General features: G+C 45.8%; 1 protein-coding gene across 2 annotated transcripts in view; it reads left to right on the top strand.

The window, feature by feature from the left end:
• The window catches only part of SUSD1 (sushi domain containing 1), a 1,292,988-nt gene that overhangs the window by 775,470 nt on the left and 495,101 nt on the right, over window positions 1-22,417 (top strand). For both annotated transcript variants that reach the window (XM_069630622.1, XM_069630623.1), the window contains exon 11: window positions 5,020-5,199. In XM_069630622.1, coding sequence (XP_069486723.1) covers window positions 5,020-5,199 — 180 coding nt within the window. The remainder of the gene's footprint in view (window positions 1-5,019; window positions 5,200-22,417) is intronic.

The following is a 22,417-nucleotide window of genomic DNA, read 5'->3' as shown; positions in this document are numbered from 1 at the left end:
AGACAATTCGTTAAAAAAGTTCACATGTTTGGAAAGACCAATAACATAAGGACTAAAAAGACTCAAAAACTTTGATTGTAGTTTTTTCGCATTTGCGATGTTTACTGTATTGTTTAAAGATGCTTCTCGAAGTAAGGTTGAAAGTCAAGCATAATCTGATCCTCCGGGTCTTGACATAGAATTTAATTTACGATTCTCTCCCTGCCAACTTCTCTGTTGGCAGAGATTTTTGATTCCATGGGGAATCGGGTAGAGGCATCTGCATTGCATGGACATAACAGGCGGCTTATACAATGGATTTCAGCAACAGTGTTAAATCTTCAGGTTTGCCTGTTTTTGTCATGCCGATTTTCAAACCATTTGTAAAAGCAATCAAAATGGCACAGAAAAGTCTTGCTATTTTGTAAGTCTAAACACAAGTGGTCCTCCCCATGCAATACATGGGGAGATCTAAAAGTCTCCTGAAAGTTAGACAAAAAGACCAATGTAGATGGTGTATCAGGTTAACTGCAATTGGGCGCTCAAGAAGTTTACAAAGAAGCCACTGAACATGCCGTGTTTTGTGGTCAGACTTCACCTCACTATGATCAATCCGTTTTTAAAGTCGGTGTATTAAGTTGGAACTATCCTTACATTGGTAACATTGTAAACACACTCTCTTACTGTTCCTAGTTAATTAGCAAACGTCTTCAATCTTCAACTGGTGCTGTGCACATCATTAGTGGTACCTCAACCGTGTGTTTCCGCGAATTTTCATTGTAATGCAGTCATGCAGAGGGAACTCTAAAACAATACAGTGGCATCCAGCAGGCAAGAGGGTGGGCAGATCCTATCTCTATATTTGCCTGAACCCTAAGTGCTGTCTTCTTTTTGTCCTTTGACGAAAGTGTGACCAACGTTTTGAGATCAGCTGCTGAGTGGCCAAGTGACAGCACCTATACAGGGGCTAAGTGACAATAATTAATTTCAAATGTTTCTTAAAAGTAAGAAGCAATTTAATCAGGAAAAGGAAGTAGAAATACAGAAATTGTGTAAGGGCCTATAACCATGTTATGCTTCAGAATGATTCATAGAAAATGATGAAAGCAATGGGAGAAAAAAACAACCAAAACGTTTGGCAACTGTTGAATGGGAGACATTTTAATTCTTGCAAGTCTCTATTGAATGTTATCCTTGAACAGATTTGGGCATCACACTTCACAACTCTATATAATAATCTTGTTGGGAATCTAACAGTATACCTTCCAACGAATACCTCTACTTCATGGAACCTTAACTTTGACGCTGATGAAATTCTTACAATCATAAAAGAAGTGAGCAAATCTAGAGCCCCGGGCCCCGATGGGCTGACTAATGCCATTCTCAGAGCTGCCCCTGAAGAATGGGCTCAATTCAGCCACAAGCTATTCCAATGGATCACCATACAGGGCCATGTGCCGAGTTCCAGGAAAAAGAGCATCATTATCCCTATATTTAAAAAGGAAGGCCGAATGCACCTAGCCAATTACAGGCCAATTGCCCTGTTGGACTTTCTAGGCAAGATCTTTGCATCAGTCCTTCTAAGACGCTTAACTGAATGGGTTCCTAGAACCGGGGCCCTGGATTGTAGACAAACCGGTTTTGTCAAAGATGTATGGTGTACCTTAAACCTTTTTCTGCTGAACTTACTCAAATTGAAGACCCTGCGAGAGGACTTCAAAATCTTCATGGCATGTATTGATCTTGAATGTACATTTGACATTATTGAGAGGGAACGCCTGTGGTCGAAGATGACAATGGTTGGATGCCTGCCTTAGCTCTTAAATGCAACAAAAACCTTTTACACCGACACATCATTGTACATCAGACTCAATCATGAAGGCCTAATGACCAAATCCATCAAAACCACTACGGGCCTAAAGCAAGGATGCCTGCTCTGAGCCTTTTTGTTCAATTTCTTTATTGCAGGCATTCGACACATCATAACCACTACACCCTCTTGCTCACCCAAATTAAACAACCAAATGATTGAATGGATGTTTTAAGCAGACAATTTGATGATTCTGGATCTAACACCCCATGGGCTACAACAGAAATTGGAAATCATCCAGAAATACGTTGACGTAAATGATCTACGTATTACCCCAAATAAATCAGAAGTATTAATTTTGGAAGAAAGAATTTCAAGGAAAACTAAAAATCTTGTTTGGTTCCTGAATGGTCACCACCTGCACCCTGTCTGCACCATTAAGTATCTTGTCATCATGATCAGAGCAAACTTGAATGAAGTTCAATGGAAAGAATATTTGGACAGAAAGGTAATTCAACTATCAGCACAAGCCAAATTCATAGGGTATAAATATGGAAAGTTTTCCCTCCTCCCAATTGTATGTTTCTACAACCAAAAAGTTGTTCCCAACTTGACATATGGAGTCGAAGCTTGTCTTAGCCTTCCTTGGGACACATGGGATCATTTAGAGGGAGGATTGTGGCAGACGGTACTGCACTTGCCGAACATAGTGCCTGTAGCTATCATCCGCCACGAGGTTGGGCTGCTTTCCCTCTATGCAAGAGTTAAATGGAATACGCTACAACTCTTTAATAAACTCTTTAATAAAATCAGGCTCCCTTGTCCACCACAATTTGTCCTTTTGATACTTGAATCTGGAGCGATTCTGACTGGTCTTTAGACTTATGGTCGAAAAGATGTTTTGAAATCCTAACTGACTTGGGAACTTCAAAAGAGATCTTGGCTAACAACCCATCCCACGTAAAAAAAATGGTTTGGAATCGTGATTGGCAAGAGACCGAAACAAAGAGAGGTCTATCGAAGACCCATACGCTTACAAAGATTTGTTGGCCTCCTATAATCAAAAGTTCCCCAGTGTTAAACATCGAGACTTGTTCATGAGATTCTGACTAAGCATTCTTCATAACAATACTACACGTCATAGATATGGTTTGACTTTGCATTCAGAATGCAGACTCTGTAACCCACAAGTGGAGTCGCTAAAACATTTGATTCTGTTTTGCCAAAAACTTAGAAGTTTAAAAACCTTGTACCTAAGTAGTCACCTACTGGCGCAATTCGGTCTAGATGCCGAAGCCTGGTGGGAGGCTCTTTATGCAGGGCAGATGGTCACATGCGTTAACCACATTTTTAGAAAGTGTGTTGGAGAGATTGCTGTCTGTTTAAATGAAGTTGGAAATATGTTGTTGTTTTGTTAAATGGTAAAGGTTTGTAATAAACTGTAAACCTAATTAAAAATCAATAAATAAATGAACGGAAGATTCCATTTCACCCAGTTTTGCATCTCCAATAATTGTTCTCATTATATTACAGAATTATTCAGGTAAAATGTATTGGAGATAAATGCAAAAATTAGTCGAAAATTATACGCTGTGCCAAATTTCAGTTAATTCTAACCCACCACACCATTCAAATATACTTTATATTGTCTCATACATCTAGTTAAATTCAGAAAGCAATATATACACAATACATTTTATCATTTTATTTTAAATGCAACGACTTGTTTACCACAGGACTCCATGGGAATAAGGAGATGGAAGCACCGGCACTGTTGCTAATGGTACTGGTTCTTCTGTGAAAACTCTGCGGGCAGGTGGTGTTGCGCCCGGCAGGACAGCCCTGCCGGGCCAACAGCCCCTGCCTGCAGAATTGTAGTGTAGTGGCCCAGAATGGGTGCCGTTGCGTTGCTACCGACACCCTTTATTCCGGGCCGCCACACTAGTAATGAAGACCAAATTGTCTCTTAGATGGGCACTTTGTTTGTATACAGATCAGGCCTCTTTATATCCATAGTGCAGGTACTGATAATCATTTAGCATAAGACTGTGTTAAAACGTGTTTCTATCTCATACAATTATTTAACCCTTTCATCAGGGCTTCCCTTTTGGTATAAGACTGTTGAGATTATTTATTTTAAATGCTACATAGTGCTCGTTTTTTCGGAGGAAACATTGCTAATGGTGCATTTTCTTCATGACCATGCCTTAAAACCTTGGGGCTCCAACCATCTGCCACTTTATGCCATAGATACTGTAGGATTGCCACGTTTGAAATCAATGGGCCTCATTACGACTATTGCGAAATGGGTTAACGGGCGCCGCTAAACCCATTCCGCAATATTATGAGGTTCCCTGCGGGACCCGATGTGGATGTCTGGTTTTACCAGCCGTCCAGAGCGGGTCCCGTGAGGGGACCAGGGAGCTAACGTAATCGGCCCGTTGTTAGCTCCCGCACCCATTCCCATTGAGCCCTATGCAGGCTCGAATGGGAAAGGGGAAGGACCGGGCCCAGGTTCCCTGAAGGAGGAAATACCGGGCCCTCCATACTCGGAATGGCCCGGTATTTCCCCATTCAGGGAACCCGGACACGGTTTTGGAGGCAGCCATGCCCTTATTAAGGGCATGGCTGCCTCCAAAGTCGTAATAAGGCCCAATGTATTTGGGAAAAGGTTTAGAAAGATGGATAAAGATACCGAGGGGCAGGCAAAGTTTCTAAAAGACAGAATTGGAAAATAGTTTGTGCATTTGCCTAATTCTCCAGGTGAAAGCCAACAAGTGTTATGAACTGCAGGACCAATCCACTAAGACTGTTAGTTTGGCCTAAATAGGTGGCAAATCTTATGGACCACATTTGGTGACTGTCCCCATATGGCCTATCTAAGATGCACCGTCCCAAATGGAACTGAACCACTGATCCCCCCACAGGTGCACAATACGCCACACTCTGGACATCGTTTGGAGCTAGAAAAAAAAACAACTCTTGACAGTACATGTGACATGGATCAGCAATTGGATCCACATTTAAAAAAATAATAATGTCAGTAAATTTTTACGACGTGTTTTTTTTGTTCGTTATTTTGTGCTTTTCAAATACAGCAAATGTAGTGTTTTTCTTGTTTTTTATGCTTTACCCTTCCTGAAGTTTGATCAGGACTACTGCCCCTTGGCTCCAGTAGATGTGACATTTTTGTGTTGACTGCTTATTAAGGTCCTTCTTTCCCCCTTCAGAGATAGACTGTGGAGCGCCTCCAGTTATGCCCCATGCACAGATTATCTGGAACAACACCACAAAGTTCGCCAGTGTGGTTCACTACCAGTGCCTTCAGGGGTTCTACGGTGTTGGAAATGGCAATCGCTCCGCATGCACAATGCATGGAAAATGGGAAAGCATCACCTTCAGCTGCCAAGGTAAGGAGGGCTGTCCTAAATGTGTCTGTGCAGGACTGATTTTACAATGATCAGCACCTTCTAAACCACGATCCTACTACAAGAAGCCATGAAAAACAAACATGTTTTTTTTTTATCCCTTAGCAATAAGGTAGTGGGTCATACTATGGTAGTATGTTTTGGTAAAATATATGCAGTGTGCTTGCACTGATCAGCAAGGCAAAGATGTGACATGCAATCTATGCTTGATGCAACATGCAATCTTTGCTTGATGCAGCATGCATTCAAAATGGATGAGGCCCAGGAACTGTAAAGATGGGCATGGCATGCAGAATGCCACATTTTACACTTTACATTCTGTTGATGGGTTTAGCTTAAAATGGCTAATTAGGGTGAAATTTGGTTTCTTTTTTGTTTAAAATAAATTACTTAATAGATTTAAAAAATGATTTGTAAAAGTAAAGCTTAGGATGAGAGAGTTTGTCCCTACCGATATGAAGTATTTATTTTATTTGTATTTATGTATTGTGCATTTCTTAGACGCTTATACAACAAGGAAATGTGTTTCAAAACGCCCACATGGCAAAATGGAGGGAATATGGGATTGAAAATAAAACAATGTATGCACAAGAGTTAAGGAGACAAACTTACTATGCCTTGTGAGTATTCAGAACGTGCAAGTGCAGAGGGAGAAGGCGGAAGAGGGAGTGGGGGTAAGTGCTGGAGTGTCCGTGTGTCATGATGCCTACCCCCGGGGACCCAGACCAAGTCCAGCAACCCCGGAAGCAGGCATCAAGTTATTCCAAGCAAGCCCAACAACCCCTGCTAGGGGCTTTTTGGGTGCAGTCCTGGCGTCTATGGCACCAGGCTCATATGGAGAGTCAGTCCTAGCGCCATAGGCACCAGGCTCATAGATTAAAACTTACTTGATGCAGACCATGCTGCAAACTTACCTGATGCAGACCATGCTGCAAGAGCTCCAAGCCAAAAGAGTCTTGGAAGGGACGACTTTACCTAGGGACTATTTTTTTACTCGGGTGGGGCTGTGGAGGAATACTTACCTGGGACTACTTTGGGGCTATTTAAACCACGCCCGAAGAGCAGCACACGCTTCGCGTTATTCTGCATCCAGCAGCGTAACGCTCACTGTGCCTGCAAGTCTGCATCCAGTCTTCTGCCACGCCCGCCTCGAGTCTGGAGCTCCTAGAAAAAGGGAGAAAGAAGGAGAAAAGGTTAGAACAAGAGCAATGCCTTTTTTACCTGAATTCCCGATCCATCGCGCCTTCGAGCTGGAAGAAAGAAGTTATTTAATGCGTGTCGCCTCGCCTGCTGCAGCGCCGCGCTGAACTCACCGGCCTTCGCAGCATCTTCACATTCCATCGCATCCTTCTGCATGTTCCCGCCGCACTCCGGCACCTAAGGGGAAGACAAGAACAGCAAGGTGAGCCAAGGGAATACAAAGAGGCAATTTAAGTTACCCCCCATAGACTTACCTGATTTTACCACCGGGGGTACTATTCCTCTTCACGGGTCGGTGCAGCTTCCACTGCATCCTTGCCGAATCCCGGTCCCTAAGGGGAAACAAAAGGACAGCAATGTGAAACAAGGGGAAACCTCATCACCACAATAGACTTACCTGATTTTACCGCCAGAGGCATTATTCCCCGAGACTTCATACTTTCTCTCAGCGCCTGAATAAGGGAGAAAGCAACAGGTTACATATTGACATTATTTTATCGAACTGTGTTGGATAATACAAATCCTTACCTGAATATTACCGGTTGCCACGAGGAACTCTTCGCTAGGGTCAAGCTGCAACCTGCAAGGAATCGGACAGAGTGAAAGTCAGACATTTGAACTCTTACGACCTACATACTTACGGCGTCTTGCCGGGAATCTCAGAGTCAATATTGTTCTGGAACTCACCAATTCCTTTGAGCCAGTGAAGCAACTGGTTAACGACACGCCCCTGCGCTCAATGCAGGATGGAGAGCTCATCTTTCCAAACCATCAGGTGAGACTATAAGAGGGGACATCAAAGGTGATCAGTGGGGAGAACAGCAGGAGTGGGGGGGTTAACGCTCAACTCCACGGGTGGTTAATTCCCTTTCCCCATTTGCAGAAGAATATTCCTACGGGCCAAGCAAACGAAGCTAGGTGGGCCAGTCCAGTCCGTCATCTCGGCACTACGCGTCACATTGGTGGAGACCGCAGCTGTCCAGTTCAGATCGACGCCCCTGTGGGAGCCAGGTGAGCGTAACAGAACGCGAAGCCTACCCACAAATTCCCACCCGGGTGTTATGGATACCTCAGAAACCGACCAAATGGCCCAATTACTAGGGGAACTGAGGGCTGAAGTGCATTCCGCCCATCAAGAAACCAATGCTCTTAGGAGAGAACTGATTTTATCAAAGGAGCGAACTGATGACCTTGCTAGGCAACTACTGCAAAGCCAGGCTGGACAAGCACCCCTACCAGGTCCCGGGGGAAATCCAGCTCCGGTGTCATCGAGTAACCCTGTGCAAATAAACCTACCAGGAAATATTCCATTAGCTCCGCCCGAACGCTTTGCCGGAGATCCCAAAAGGTTTTCCGTGTTTATGAACCAATGCCGCTTGCACTTTTTATGCAGACCTGGAGCCTTCCCAAACGATCAAGCCAAGGTAGCCTTCGTATTGTCATATCTCAGCGGCAGTGCAGCTGATTGGTCAATTCCACTAGTTACTCAGGATGACCCAATTCTTCGGGATTTTCAGGGCTTTCAAATGAGCATGGAAAGACTATTTGCCCGGCACTCCCAAGGACAGGCCCTGGATAGCAAACTTTTGTCCCTACGACAGGGTAACCAGGACCTTCTATCCTACATCGCGACCTTTAATAGGTTGATAGTGGAAACTGGATGGCCTGAGGTAAAACGAATCACGTTATTTCATCGAGGGCTTCGAGGAGAACTCAAGGATGTCTTGGCTCAAGTCGTGAACCCACCTCAAGACTGCGCTGAATATATAGACTTAGTGGTCCAGTTAGATCACAGACTTCAGAACAGAAAGGCTGATCGAGCCAAGTTTGAGAATCGGGTGTTGGTCAAAACCCACGCTAACCCCAAAGGAGCAGATGCTTCAGAACCCATGCAAATCGGAGGGTTTAAAGGACCCTTAACCCAGAAGGAAAGGGAAAGGAGACGGCAAATGCAATTGTCTATATTGTGGAACTTCTGGGCTTTCTACGGGATTGCCCTGTAAAACCACACAAGAATGTGGTAGGAGCTGCTGACAATAAAAGCCATATGGAGTCAGACTCGGGAAACGACCACGCCCGACAAGCGTAGAGGTCCGCTTGCCGAGCTTGAAGAAGGATACTCAGACCTCGCATTTCATCATACCAATGGTCCTCGTAGATCCAAGGCAGCCATCGCGTATGCACTCAGTAAGGGCATAGATTGATAGCGGGGCCATAGGAAACTATGTGGACTACGAATTGGCTTCCAGGATGAATCTACCGCTCTGCCGAAAACCACCTCCGATGTCATCACCACAGTCGATGGAACTGAAATTGCCTCTGGGCCTGTAACTCATTCCACCGCAGAGATGACACTATTGGGTCAGGATAGGCATCGAGAGACTATTGTGTTTGATCTAATCAAAGCCCCACTGTTTCAAATAATACTGGGGATACCTTGGTTGGAAACACATAATCCTTGTATTAATTGGCGAGAGAAGAGAATAACCTTCCCGGATTTTGCACAAACCTGTTACCCAAAGAAAAATCTGAAAGCAGGCCTGGCCACAGTAACCACAGCAGTCGTGCAACTACCTCCAGAATACCAAGAATTCCAGGATGTCTTCTAAAAAGAACAGGCAAACACCTTACCGCCTCACAGATCGTACGATTGTCAAATCAATCTCATACCCGGTGCACAACCCCCTTGTAGCAGGATCTACGCCCTTACGGAACCTGAGAACCTCACCTGCGACAATACTTAGACCAGTACCTTGCTAATGGCTTCATTCGCCCATCCAAGTCCCCTGCATCTTCAGCTTTGTTCTTCGTGCCCAAAAAGGAAGGTGACCTCAGAACGTGCATAGACTACCGCGCATTGAACCAGATAACTGTTAAGAACCGATACACATTGCCTCTGATCCCTGAAATACCAGACCAAGTGAAGGACACTTGCATATACACTAAGTTAGATCTCCGGGGGGCATACCATCTGGTACGTGTAAAGGAGGGCGACGAATGGAAGACTGCTTTTTGCACTAAGTATGGGTTATTCGAATACCAGGTGATGCCTTTCGGGTTGTGCAATGCACCAGCAGCCTTCCAATACTTCATGAACGATGTCCTTCGTGAACTCATTGACGTTTGTGTTGTCGTATATATCAATGATATTCTAGTATACTCCTCTTCAGAATCTGACCATGTGAAGCACGTCCGAGCAGTCCTTGAGAAATTGCGCCAGCACAAACTATATGCAAAACTGGAAAAATGTGTTTTTCATGCCACAGTTGAATTCCCTGTGTTTATCCTGACCCCAAGAGGAGTCCGAATGGATTCTCGAAAGGTGGATGCAATCCTTAAGTGGCCATCACCAAGTTCAGTTAAAGGAGTCCAAAGCATGTCGGCTTTGCCAATTTCTACCGCAGATTCATCCCGGATTTTTCACATGTTGTACATCCCATCACATCACTCTTGCGAAAAAATAAACGCTTTATGTGGACTGAAGAAGCTGAAAATGCCTTCCAAGAGCTGAAAGTGAAATTCACGTCTGCACCTGTATTAAAGCACCCGCGCGCTGAACTTCCATACATAGTGGAAACTGATGCATCCAGTCTAGCCATGGGAGCTGTCCTGTCTCAAAAGGACCCTGAAACTGGCCAGCTTCACCCAGTAGCATTTTGGTCCAGAAAGTTCTCGGCACCCGAGTTAAACTATGCGGTTACCGACAAGGAGTTATTAGCCATTAAATCCGCCTTCAAGGCTTGGCGGCACCATCTTCTCGGTGCCAGGCATACCATTACTGTGATCACCGGAACTTACAGTATTTAAAGACAGCCAAGGCCCAATCGTCACGCCAACTCCGATGGGCATTGTTCTTTGCTAAGTTCGATTTCGTGATAACCTATCGACCAGGTTGTAAGAATGGTAAAGCAGACGCCTTATCCCGAATAGGGATGGGAGAGGCAGGTGTGAACCCAGAACCAGTACCTATAATTTCCGAACAAAGGATTCTTGGCATGACTACTCTACAGACACTAGAGGACATTCAGGTAAAGATCCAGCAACTCTTTGATCCTACAGCCCTGCAGGACTGGGTAAAGAAAGGCCCGGACTACTCTGTCACCAATGACCTGCCTTATTACCAAGGGCGGCTATTTCTGCCACACAAGGAACTAGAAGAGCTAGTCATTTCCCGTTATCATGATACCCTAATGGAGGGGCACCCAGGTATTGCAAAAACTGAAGCTAAAATTAAGAGACAATTCTGGTGGCCCACCTGGCGAAAGGATATTAAATCATTTGTGATGTCTTGTGGCATTTGCGCCCAAAACAAAAGTCAAAAGAAAAAACCAGCTGGACTCTTACAACCTTTAGACATTCCGCCTACACCATGGCACACCTTATCGTTAGACTTTATTATCTACCCACATGCAATGGATTTAACATCATTCTAGTTATTGTGGATCTTTTTTCCAAGATGGCTCACTTTATTCCTTTAAAGGGATTACCTTCAGCTTCAATCCTGGCCAAGTAATTCCTCAAACATTGTTCGCATACGCGGATTTCCGTCCGTATTGGTCTCTGACCAGGACAGTCAATTCATTTCACATTTTTGGAAAATATTTTGTCACTTGGCGCACATCGATGTGAGGTTATCGACCAGTCACCACCCCCAAACTGACGGTCAAACGGAGAGGACCAACCAGACTCTCGAACAATACCTGCGTTGTATGTTACATCAGACAAAGTAATTCGAAAGACATTCTTTGGATCGCCGAATATGCATACAATAATTCAGTACATTCTGGAACTGGACAAAGCCCCTTTTATACCTTATATGGGCCCCATCCTCGAACCTCAGACCTTGTCACACCCCAACACTTAGAAATGCCCGCAGTGGACCATCTGCACGCTACGATTATACAAGCCTTTAAGGAAGCAACTGCACATTTAAAACAGTCGAAAGAAAAATACAAGAAAGATGCTGATCGGCATAGAAGTGATACTCCACAATACCAGATAGGGGACCAAGTATGGTTAGCCACAAAACATATACCTCTAAAGGGAACACAGACCTTTTACCCCAGATATTTGGGACCTTACTCTATTAAGGCCATTATCAACCCGGTGGATGTCAAGTTGGACTTACCTGCTAATATGCAAATTCACCCCGTCATTCATGTGCCACTTTTGAAGCCAGTGCAACCAGGGACAAGACTAACCAAGCCACCAGACCCCATTCTTGTAGACGGGGAACCCGAATTTGTTAAGAACATCCTGGACTCCAAGCTGATAAAGTCAAAACTTTTTTATTTAATCGACTGGAAAGGTTACGGACCACAGGAAAGGTCATGGGAACCTAGTGACCACGTTCATGCACCCTGATTGGTGAAAATATTCCACCAAAATTACCCAGACACACCGAAACCACAGGGAAGAACGACTTTAGGAGGAGCCTTGGGGGGGGGTGGGCCTGCTGTCATGATGCCTACCCCGGGGACACAGACCAAGTCCAGCAACCCCGGAAGCAGGCATCAAGTTATTCCAAGCAAGCCCAACAACCCCTGCTAGGGGCTTTTTGGGTGCAGTCCTGGCGTCTATGGCGCCAGGCTCATATGGAGAGTCAGTCCTGGCGCCATAGGCACCTGGTTCATAGATTAAAACTTACCTGATGCAGACCATGCTGCAAACTTACCTGATGCAGACCATGCTGGAAGAGCTCCAAGCCAAAAGAGGCTTGGAAGGGACTACTTTACCTCGGGTGGGGCTGGGGAGGAATACTTACCTGGGACTACTTTGGAGGCTATTTAAACCACTCCTGAAGAGCAGCACATGCTTCGCGTTATTCTGCATCGAGCATCTTAACGCTCACCGTGCCTGCAAGTCTGCATCCAGTCTTCTGCCACGCCCGCCTCGAGTCTGGAGCTCCTAGAAAAAGGGAGAAAGAACGAGAAAAGGTTAGAACGAGAGCAATACCTTTGATCCTTATCTGAATTCCCGATCCATCGCGCATTCGAGCAGGAAGAAAGAAGTTATTTAATGCGCGTCGTGTCGCCTCGCCTGCTGCAGCGCCGCGCTGAACTCACCGGCCTTCGCAGCATCTTCACATTCCACCGCATCTTTCTGCATGTTCCTGCCGCACTCCGGCACCTAAGGGGAAGACAAGAACAGCAAGGTGAGCCAAGGGAATACACAGAGGCAATATTAGTTACCCCCCATAGACTTACCTGATTTTACCACCGGGGGTACTATTCCTCTTCACGGGTCGGCGCAGCTTCCACTGCATCCTCGCCGAACCCCAGCCCCTAAGGGGAAACAAAAAGACAGCAAGGTGAAACAAAGGGACAAACAAGGGGAAACCTCCTCACCACAATAGACTTACCTGATTTTACCGCCGGAGGCATTATTCCCCGAGGCGTCATACTTTCTTTCAGCGCCTGAATAAGGGAGAAAGCAACAGGTTACATATTGACATTATTTTATCGAACTGTGTTGGATAATACAAATCCTTACCTGAATATTACCGGTTGCCACGAGGAACTCTTCGCTAGAGTTAAGCTGCAACCTGCAAGGAATCGGACAGAGTGAAAGTCAGACATTTGAACTCTTACGACCTACATACTTACGGCGTCTTGCCGGGAATCTCAGAGTCAATATTGTTCTGGAACTCACCTATTCCTTCGAGCCAGTGAAGCAACTGGTTATCTACGTGCCCCTGCGCTCAATGCAGGATGGAGAGCTCATCTTTCCAAACCATCAGGTGAGACTATAAGAGGGGACATCAAAGGTGATCAGTGGGGAGAACAGCGGGACTGGGGGGGTTAACGCTCAACTTCATGGGTGGTTAATTCCCTTTCTCCATTTGCAGAAGAATATTCCTACGGGCCAAGCAAACGAAGCTAGGTGGGCCAGTCCAGTCCGTCATCTCGGCACTACGCGTCACATTGGTGGAGACCGCAGCTGTCCAGTTCAGATCGACGCCCCTGTGGGAGCCAGGTGAGTGTAACACCGTCCTTGTGGGGGAGCAGCAGATGTAAGTGCTGAATAAAGTAAGAGCAAGGGAGCGTAGAGCTGAAAGAAGTGCAAGCCTACAATGGTGTAGGCCAGAGGGTGCTGAGGCAAGTGCTGTGTGTGAGCAGAAGCTGAGGCGATTGGGTGTGGGAGGCCAGGGCCTGAGGACACAGCGACTGAGTGTAGCAGGTGAGGGTGGAAGGGAAGGAGGAAGTGAAAAAGAAAGTCTTGAGGAGCTTCCAGAAGTTTGAGGAGGTCTGGCTTGAGACGAAGAGGAAGGGGAGGGTGTTTCACAGGAGGGAGCCAGCAGAAGCAAGAGACTGGCCTTCCAGCGCGCTGTTTAGTAAAACTCTTAACCCACAGAGAGTTGGTTCTGGAGGAACGTAGCGGTCTGGAGGGAGAATATTTTAGTAATAGCGAGTTGCAGATAGCGTGATCCCCGGCCCCATACCGCCCTGTGGGTGATGCAGAGGGATTTGAATTTAATCTGTTCAACAACCAGGAGCCAATGGAGACTTTTTAGGGCAAGAGAGATGCGGTCCCTGGGCTTGAGGTGAAGGATAAGTCTTGCTGCCCTATTCCGGATTAGCTGGAGTGGCCGTAGAGAGGAAGAGGGTAGATTCAGGAGAAGGGTATTACAGTAGTCAATCTAGAGGGAACCACAGCTCTGGTGAGGTTGAGCTTCTGGTGGAAAGTGAGAAAAGGGAGAGTACCTTTGAGAAGGAAGAGTTGAAAGTTGGACTTCTTGGCAATGTCCTGGATGTGAGGTCGGAAGGATAGAGAGAAGTCGAAAATAACCCCAAGGCTTCTGGCTTCAGATGAAGGAGAGTGCAAGAGCCCATAGAGGACGGCCAGAGTGAGGGGAAGAAGGAGGGAGCAGAGGCCCCAATAGGAAGGATCTCAATCTTGCTGGCATTAAGGCAGAGATCATTGGAAGTGCACCAGGACTAGATGGCAGATAGGCAGTCTGGGAAGATGGAAGAGGCAAGAAAGTCAGCAGGAAGTTTGTAGAAGAGTAGAGTGTCGTCTGCGTAGCATTGTAAATTGGGGGAGAAGGAGGAATTGATGCGTGCCAGCGGAGCAAGGTAAGTGTTAAAGAACCAGGGGGAGAGGATGGAGCCCTGCGGGACACCACAGGTGGAAAAGGAGGTAGGTGAGGAGACGGTGACCAGAATAACCTGGGATTGTCGATCAGATAGGAAAGAGGTCAGCCAGTCCAGTGCCCGCTCAGAGAGACCTAGGGTATCGTGGAGTCGTTTTATGTGGATAGAGTGGATGAATGTGTCAAAGACAGAGGAGAGATCAAGTAGAATGAGGACAGCTGGAGAGTTGGAGTCAAGGAATGATATGATATGATAGGTTATTTTTAACGCGCTTAATACCCAGAGGTTTCTAAGCGCGGACCCGGGGATCGAACCTGTGTTGCTTCTTGTCCTCTTGCTTCCAAGTGAGCATGTTTCCGCTGAGCTATCCTCCCAAGACAGGAATGCAAGCAGTTCTTCAAAGGTGTTCAGAAGAGCAGTTGCTGTGCCTCTGGATGCTCAGAATCCAGATTGATGGTCGTGGAGACTGCCAACAAGTTCAGTGTGTGGGGTAAATTGGGGGAAGGCCAGCTTCTCCAGGAGTTTCCCAAGGAAGGGAGTAATAGAAATAGGGCAGTAGTTAGCTGGACATCTAGGATCAGCTGAAGATTTTTTAAAGAGGGGGCGCACAAGAAAGTGCTTGAGGGAGGAGGGGAAGGATCCAGTAGCAAAACAATGTTTGCATAAATCAGCAAGAGCGGGTGCAAGAGAGACAATGTTGTCCTTGATGGTTCTGGAGGAGCAAGGGGAGACCTGTTTGGACAAGACTTTCATAGAGCAGACACCTTGGGTAACCTCATCAAGTGTGACAGGGGAGAGAGAGGAGGAAGGAGGGTGAGAGGCCACAGGAGGCAGGGGTTTGGGAGAGGGGTTGGGGGAGTAGGAAGCAAGGGTGCTCTGGATGTCCATAGTTTTTGTGTTGAAGTGCCTGCCCAGTGCGTTGCAGAGGGCCTGGGAGGAGGACACTGCAGAAGGGTTGGCTGGTTCCCTGCAGATTTTAAAGAGTTCAACCATTTTGTTGGAGGCACATGATAACCGAGCCTGGATGAGGGCCCTTTTCTTGGCAGAAATTGAGTCTGTATTGCCTCTGGACCCACTTTGGGCAGATTAGGGCAACGCCCCTGCCAGCACAGTGGGGGTGTGGCTTGGAAACGATCTTGAAGTCATCAGGAAGAAAGAAGTCAAAAGCAGTGACTGAGCTGGCATTGAACCAAGTCTCGGTAAAAGCAAGAATGTGGAGGTCAGTGTCGTCAAGGAGGAGGCAGATGGCGGCAGAGTGTTTGTTGACTGAACAGGTGTTAAGAGTAGCCAGGTGAAGGAGGTTGCCGCCTTTGAAGGTGTTCCGAAGAGGAGTATAGGGGCGTGGTACACCGGCCGGAGGGGGAGGGACAGAGATAGCAGATGGGAGAGCGGTAGGTGAAGGAAGGAAGTTGATGAGGGGCGGAAGGCACCGGTCAAAAAGGAGGGGGTTGGTTTGAGGGCCCCTGAACCAAGATAGTGCCAGTGTGTTAGACATTAATGATGCAGCGTGATGAGAGGAAGCCCACCAAGAGGAGATCCCACTTGGTGCCTCCATTGATGGGAAAGGATGTGAAAGGGGAGAGAGTAAAGATGAGATGAGTCAATAGATCTGGTCAGGGGACAGAGAAGAGGATATCGGTGACTACCTGTCTGGAAGTTGCGCTTACATAGGTGTCTGCGATAGGTAGGCCAGGGTTTGCACTGAGGATATCTTTTTTGTGCTTTTTTACTTCAAGTCTTTGTGAGAGAGGGAGGATAGGTGATAGTCTAGCAGCTAGAGAAGATAGGAGAGATGGTGAGCGCCATCAGGGCGGTAGAGAATAGTTGAATGAAAGGGGGGGCTGCACTGCACAGTCCTAGCCCGAACTCACCAGGGGGCCTAGTAATTACAGGAGGGGCACAAAACACAATGCAAAATGTGGGGTGCAAGATTTGATTTTCAAAATCAATACAGCATGCAGTGCAAAAGAGGTGCAATGATTTAAAAGCAAACACAGCTAAATTCGATTTTCAAAAGGAACACAGAATGCAGTGCAAAAAAGGTGCAATGATGTAAAAGCACATACAGCTAAATTCGATTTTCAAAAGGAACATAGAGTGCAGTGAGAGAAAAGTAGAATAGGTGAGGCAGAAAAGGCAGAGTGAGATAGGCACAGTTATGGTTCAAGGTGATTAGTGGAGGAGGCAATGGAAGCGTTCAGCCACCACTCACTAGTAGAACAGGAGAGCGTAGTGGTGTTGGGGCCCAAGTGCGTGGGAGAGCAGGTTGACACCGGGGCAGTATCATTGTTTGTTGAGGACGTAGGAGGTGCCCCCACGGCCCCCTAGATTTCCTCTGCCTGGACAGGCCCAGACCGGAGCCTGGTAATACTATAGGGTAAGCTCCTGCCAAAGGAAAGAAGCCTTTGGTGTCTGACTGCAGGTTTGAAGTCATAGGACAGCTGCTGGCAGAACAAACAGATTGATGGTAGGAAAGATATTAATTAATCATGAACATTTATTCTAGATAGCTTTCCATTCCATTGCGCTTTTACTGTCTGTGCCATTACAAAAGGGGAATAACCATATACAAATCAATCTTGCTCCTCTCAAAAGTGATTGTTCAGCTGAAACAGTCAAGCGACAGCCCTTCTGCATGTGGAAACGAGCAACCCCAGACATGTTTCAGCTTCATTGAGTGTCATCACTTTCAGATTGTCTAAAATATGCTCTGGGAACTGTATACTAGGGATAGAGCACACCACCTTGTCTTCGCACTCAAGATATTGAAATGTAGTAAATGAGGTGAGCACACCAGTATTTTCTATACCAAGCAGTTTATTGCATGACTGTTAATTAATGCCCCCCTCCACTGCACAGCTGAAACTGTTACAGACTCAGCAAGAGCCCCCTTATATACACATATGGAATCCTCATGTGTCATAATGTAAAAGGCTGGGCAGGAGCCCAGTTTGAAGACAAACAAACAAGTTTAAAGGAACATATAATATGAAACATGTTAGGCAACCCAACCAAAGATAACATACATTAATGAATAAAATAACTGAATAAAGACAATATAACATTTCTCCGTCCTTTTTGTTTTTGAAGAGCAACAAAAACCCTCTGTTACTTTTGCAAGCACCCTTTAAACACCCAACAATAGACATTGTTTTTGTTCGTCACCCTGCCCTTGTTAAACACCCTACCATCCTCTAAAACCACCAACCCACTCAACTCCTTCCTTATAGAGCCTTCAAAACTACTATCCCTTTTATATACCAATCCAGGTTTTCCAATCTAAACCTTATCACCCTCTGACACTCTAGTCAGCCTGGTCTTTTTCTGAGCACCATATCTCTTCATCAACTCCCTCTTGTAATCCATACTTGCTCTCAAATCACAGTGATCCCACTCAACAAATCTAGACCTCCGAACCATACTGGACATATTGCAGTAGAGGGTTTCCTCCCCCTGAGAACTTCAAATGGCACCAGCTTGTCATATAGTGTAGGCCAACCTATAAGCGTAAAAGTCTTTTCTCAACTTCCTCCTCCCAGGCTTTGCCTTCTCTAAACACCATGCGTACATTTTGCATAATAGTACTATTGAATTTTTCGACCATCCCATTAGTCTCGGGATGAGAGATGACGTGTTATGAAAAACACCAATCCCTGCCAGAAATTGCTTCACACGAGAGGTGAATTGCACCCCATTATCTGAGAGCATTCTCATTGGAAAACCCTCCCTCTGGCATACCTGGTCCAGAAAAGAAACAAGTGCACCAGAATCAGCCTCCTGATCTACGCAGATCTCCACCCAGTTGGAGTACATGTCCATAAGAACAATTATCTATTTCTTCACACCCTCGGCTCCTATGACTGGTCCCAATATGTCAATGAACACTACATTTAAGTGTTTTGTCAGAATCACTACAGGTGGAGCAGTCCTTCACCAAGTTTTTCACCTAACTGTCAAAACTTGGTCAACAATAATCCATCCTTAGACGTCCTTTTGTTTTTGACATTCCAAACTAACCCTTATTGCCAATTTACATCAGTTTGTACGTGACACCTAGCGGAGGCACAATACGACCAGACCTTAGAAGAAAACCCTCTTCTACACTCAGTTCCTCCCTTAGTCTGTGAAAAGCACTAACGCCATCCTCCCTTGTCTGTCCAGACCAGTCATTGAGAACAAAATTCTTGACCTTATTCAATTGATCATCCCTGCACTCATCTTCCTTCCATTCACTTTCCAGAATAGACGTCTACAGGTCCAAAGATTTTCCTTTCTAACTCTTGCTCAACATCTATTTTGCAGTTACATTCTGCTTGGCACTTATATGTTCTACACTACATTGGTGTCCTTGCAAACATGTAACCCACCTGAGAATTCTTCTCGACTTTCTATCCAATTGAAGATACTCAGTAGTGGTTTGTGATCCGTAAACACTGTGAAATTCCTACCTCAAAGAAATGCCTTGATTTATTTTTTTATGGACCACTCCACGCACAAGGCTTTCTTCTCTTTGACAGACTACCTTTCTTCTGCACCTTTAAGTCACCTAGAAGCAAAAGCTATCACTTTCACACATCCATTCTGCTTCTGGAGTAGCACAGCATCACGCCCAGTATTGCTGGCATATGTCCTGACGAAGGCCTCACAAGATGTGTCAAAATTACTTAATAAAGCAGCATTCACAATTCATTCAATGATGTCGGAAAAGTCTGTTTGGCACTCTGTCGACCATACAAATGGAACATCCTTCTTACACAAACCTCCGATGTTCAGACACTTGTCCATAAAGCCCTCCACAAATTTGGTAAAACACTCCACTAAACCTAAAAATGACAAAACACCATGTTTGTCTTCAGATGCCCGAAACCAGACTGTCCTTTGGTGCAATACCCTGAGCATTCAGCTTTTCCCCCAGATAATCAATCTCAACAGCTCTGAATTTGAACTTTCTCTTTTGCAGAGCTAAATCAAGCTTACTAAATTTTCCCAAAACTTTCGTTAACCTCAGATCATGCTCTTTCGCCGATCTACGTGTAACCAAAATATTATCTTGCGAAAAACAAACAGCATCAATTTCACCCAGCAGTTTGTGCATCATGGGTTGAAAAAACGCTGCAGCCGATTCTAAGCCGAAAGGCACAAGCTTGTACCCGAAAGTACCATCTTAAGTGATAAACCTAGTAAGATCCATGAATTAGGGTTATAAGCAGAGCTGATGGTAAGCCGAGATAAGGTTCATGGCACTAGAATATTTAGCCCCAGCCATCATGCCTTCCATTTCCCCAGTATTTGGTAGCGGAAATGTGTCTACCACTACACACTTGTTCAAAGGCTCTTAGGTCAACACAAAGTCTAACACTGCCATGTCCTTTCCTTACCTCGACAACTGGGGAAGCTGTCATGATTCCTGCCCCTCATGTCCCCAGCCCTCCACGATGTCAGGCTGGAGCCAGGCCACGATCACCTATATGGCCCTCAAGGGCCTCTCCATCCTTCAAAGACCCCCTTGGAGTCAGGACTGGCGCTTGTGACACCAGACTCACTCACTCCCATAGGATAACATTGGGGATCGGACTTGTAGTGCTTTGATGGGAACAAGATGGATGCCCCCACATATTTCGGTTCCCAGAACTGCATGTGCAGTCTAGTCTTTTGGGTGTGGTTCAGACCAGAGACACCTGGGATACCCAGAGATTATTTAAGCCACGCCCAGGCTGAGAAACATGCTTTGCGTTTTCTGCACCTGCAGCGTGACACTCACCGTGTTCGTATCGGTCTGCAGTAGGCCTGCATCTTTCTTCTGCGCTCAGCTCCTGCAAGAACAAGAACACCGTTAGGAACAGCCTTACCTTGTGGCGCTTCTGCCCATCATTCATCGCTTCTTCTGTTCTGCAGGCATCTTCGGTGGTGTCATTCCCATCCCGGCACGCCGCTTCCTAAGGAAAAGGGAAAAGAACAGAAAAAAAGCATTAGTAAGCATTCAGCAAATCTTCACTTATTTTTAAAGACTGTACGAGCTTCAAACGCTTACCTGAATCCCAGCCGCTCTGGGGGAACTCTGTCTCCGGAACTTCTCATCCATCTGCAAGAGGGAAAAGACACTCCAGGTTAGCGTGGAAACATCTAGAGGTGCAGCATACCGCGCTTACTCACCACATATCTTCTTCATAACCGGCATCCACCCTGAAAACGTCGCGGCACCTAAAAGACACAGAAAAAGAATTCAGTTCAATACAAATACGAAAGGGTCGCATCGCGCATCGCGCTCTCACTGGCCTTCAGCGCTACTCATCTCAGCAGCACGTCGCCATCCCGGGACGCCGGCCATCATCTAAGGAAGGAAAGGAGCGAAGTTAGAGAACTGTTCAAAAGACTCATTATTCTTACCTGTCAGACTCTTGCCAGTGACGTAACTAGGCAGCAACGAGCCCGCATCAATCAACGCGCCCCTACGCTGAAAGCAGGACAGAGAGCACACCTTCCAAGAAAACAAGGTGAGCTGTGGATCAAAGGGAAGGGTTGGACCCCGGGGAAGAAGGGGTTCAAGCACACAGAGACAATAGGGAGTTAAACTCTACCAATCCTGTGTTTTAGGCCCAGTCTCCAGTCGAGTAGACTCCAGGGAAGAGTTCAAGGTCGTAAGAGGTCAGAACAGGCTGAGTGACGTCCCCGTGGATACCAGGTGAGCGTTATAAAACCCACTCTGAAGCCTACACTTCCTCTTTTGTATCTTGACACAGAAGTTTCTAGATTTCCTTAGACACCTCCCTCCTTAATGCTGTGGGAACACAACATGCTTTGAAAGCTACCAGAATAGCATCTGGCTTCAGGGTAATTTTGTGGGAAAATCCCTTTAGACAACCAATATCAGACCCCAAAGACACTCAAAATTGTCTCCTGGTTTGGAGGAACTTGTAGCTGCAAGATCAGCTATGAGACCCAGGGACCTTGGGATTCATAATTCACAGATCTGACTGTTCAAACCAACCAAGAAGACTGGCACCGCTTTTAGAAACATACACATTTACTACAATGTTCTTTCCCAGACATTGAACGTTTGCCTTGAAATAACCAAGAAACTCAATTTGTGCCCCACTATATGCATTTGCCTTGACTATGGGTTTACATAGAGATTCCCCTTTGAATTTATTTGCCACACATTTTAATCTAACATTGTATATGCCAAGCCAGAGTCTATTAACATGTATTCCCTTTCTTGGATCTCGCACCCACTTCGCTAACAGACCAGGCAACACCTTCATCACAAGTTTCACCACTCTCTTTTGCACTATCCCCGTCTTGATCAGTGGACCTTTCCTTGACCACACCTTACATTCTTACAACACCTAGCAAAGTTGTCCTTCTTGTTGCATTTCAGACATACTACATCTAATGCTGGACAATCAGACACATTGACATAATGAGAGGAATTCCACATCTGAAACACTTTCTTGGAAGACATACCGTACTTCCATTCTTTTGTTTTGGTATGTTCCGTGAGTCTGTCACCTTTATTCTTGGCAGTAAAAGGCTGCACATTCTTTGCAGAACCTACATTCCAGGCAGAATAGCTTAGATGAACACATCTTGATTTTTATTGGGACAGTCACACCAAGTGTGACATTCAATGTCCTGTGGCAGTGAAAGAACTCTTAGCCCTCCCCTACTCCTGAACACTTCCTAAAGTGTCCCATGGCCTCTGTTGAGCTAAAACAAAAGTTTCAGTGAAGCATATGCTTATAGTTGGAGAACCTGTACCATTATAATGGTCAGTGATAGCTCAGGGAGGTTGGTGGGGCTGGCTGTTTAAGGTTGGAACAAAGCACTGTGTGACTGCGATTTCCGACCTGATAAAGTGTAAGTGTGTTGCAATTAAATTATATTTGCTAAGGTCTGTGAGAAGCATT

The sequence above is a fragment of the Ambystoma mexicanum genome, chromosome 6q (genome assembly GCF_040938575.1).
Source record: "Ambystoma mexicanum isolate Mex_15411 chromosome 6q, UKY_AmexF1_1, whole genome shotgun sequence".
NCBI classification, from domain to species: domain Eukaryota; kingdom Metazoa; phylum Chordata; class Amphibia; order Caudata; family Ambystomatidae; genus Ambystoma; species Ambystoma mexicanum.
The sequence above is the reverse complement of the archived record's forward strand: the minus strand, read 5'-3'. Positions and strand labels throughout refer to the sequence as shown.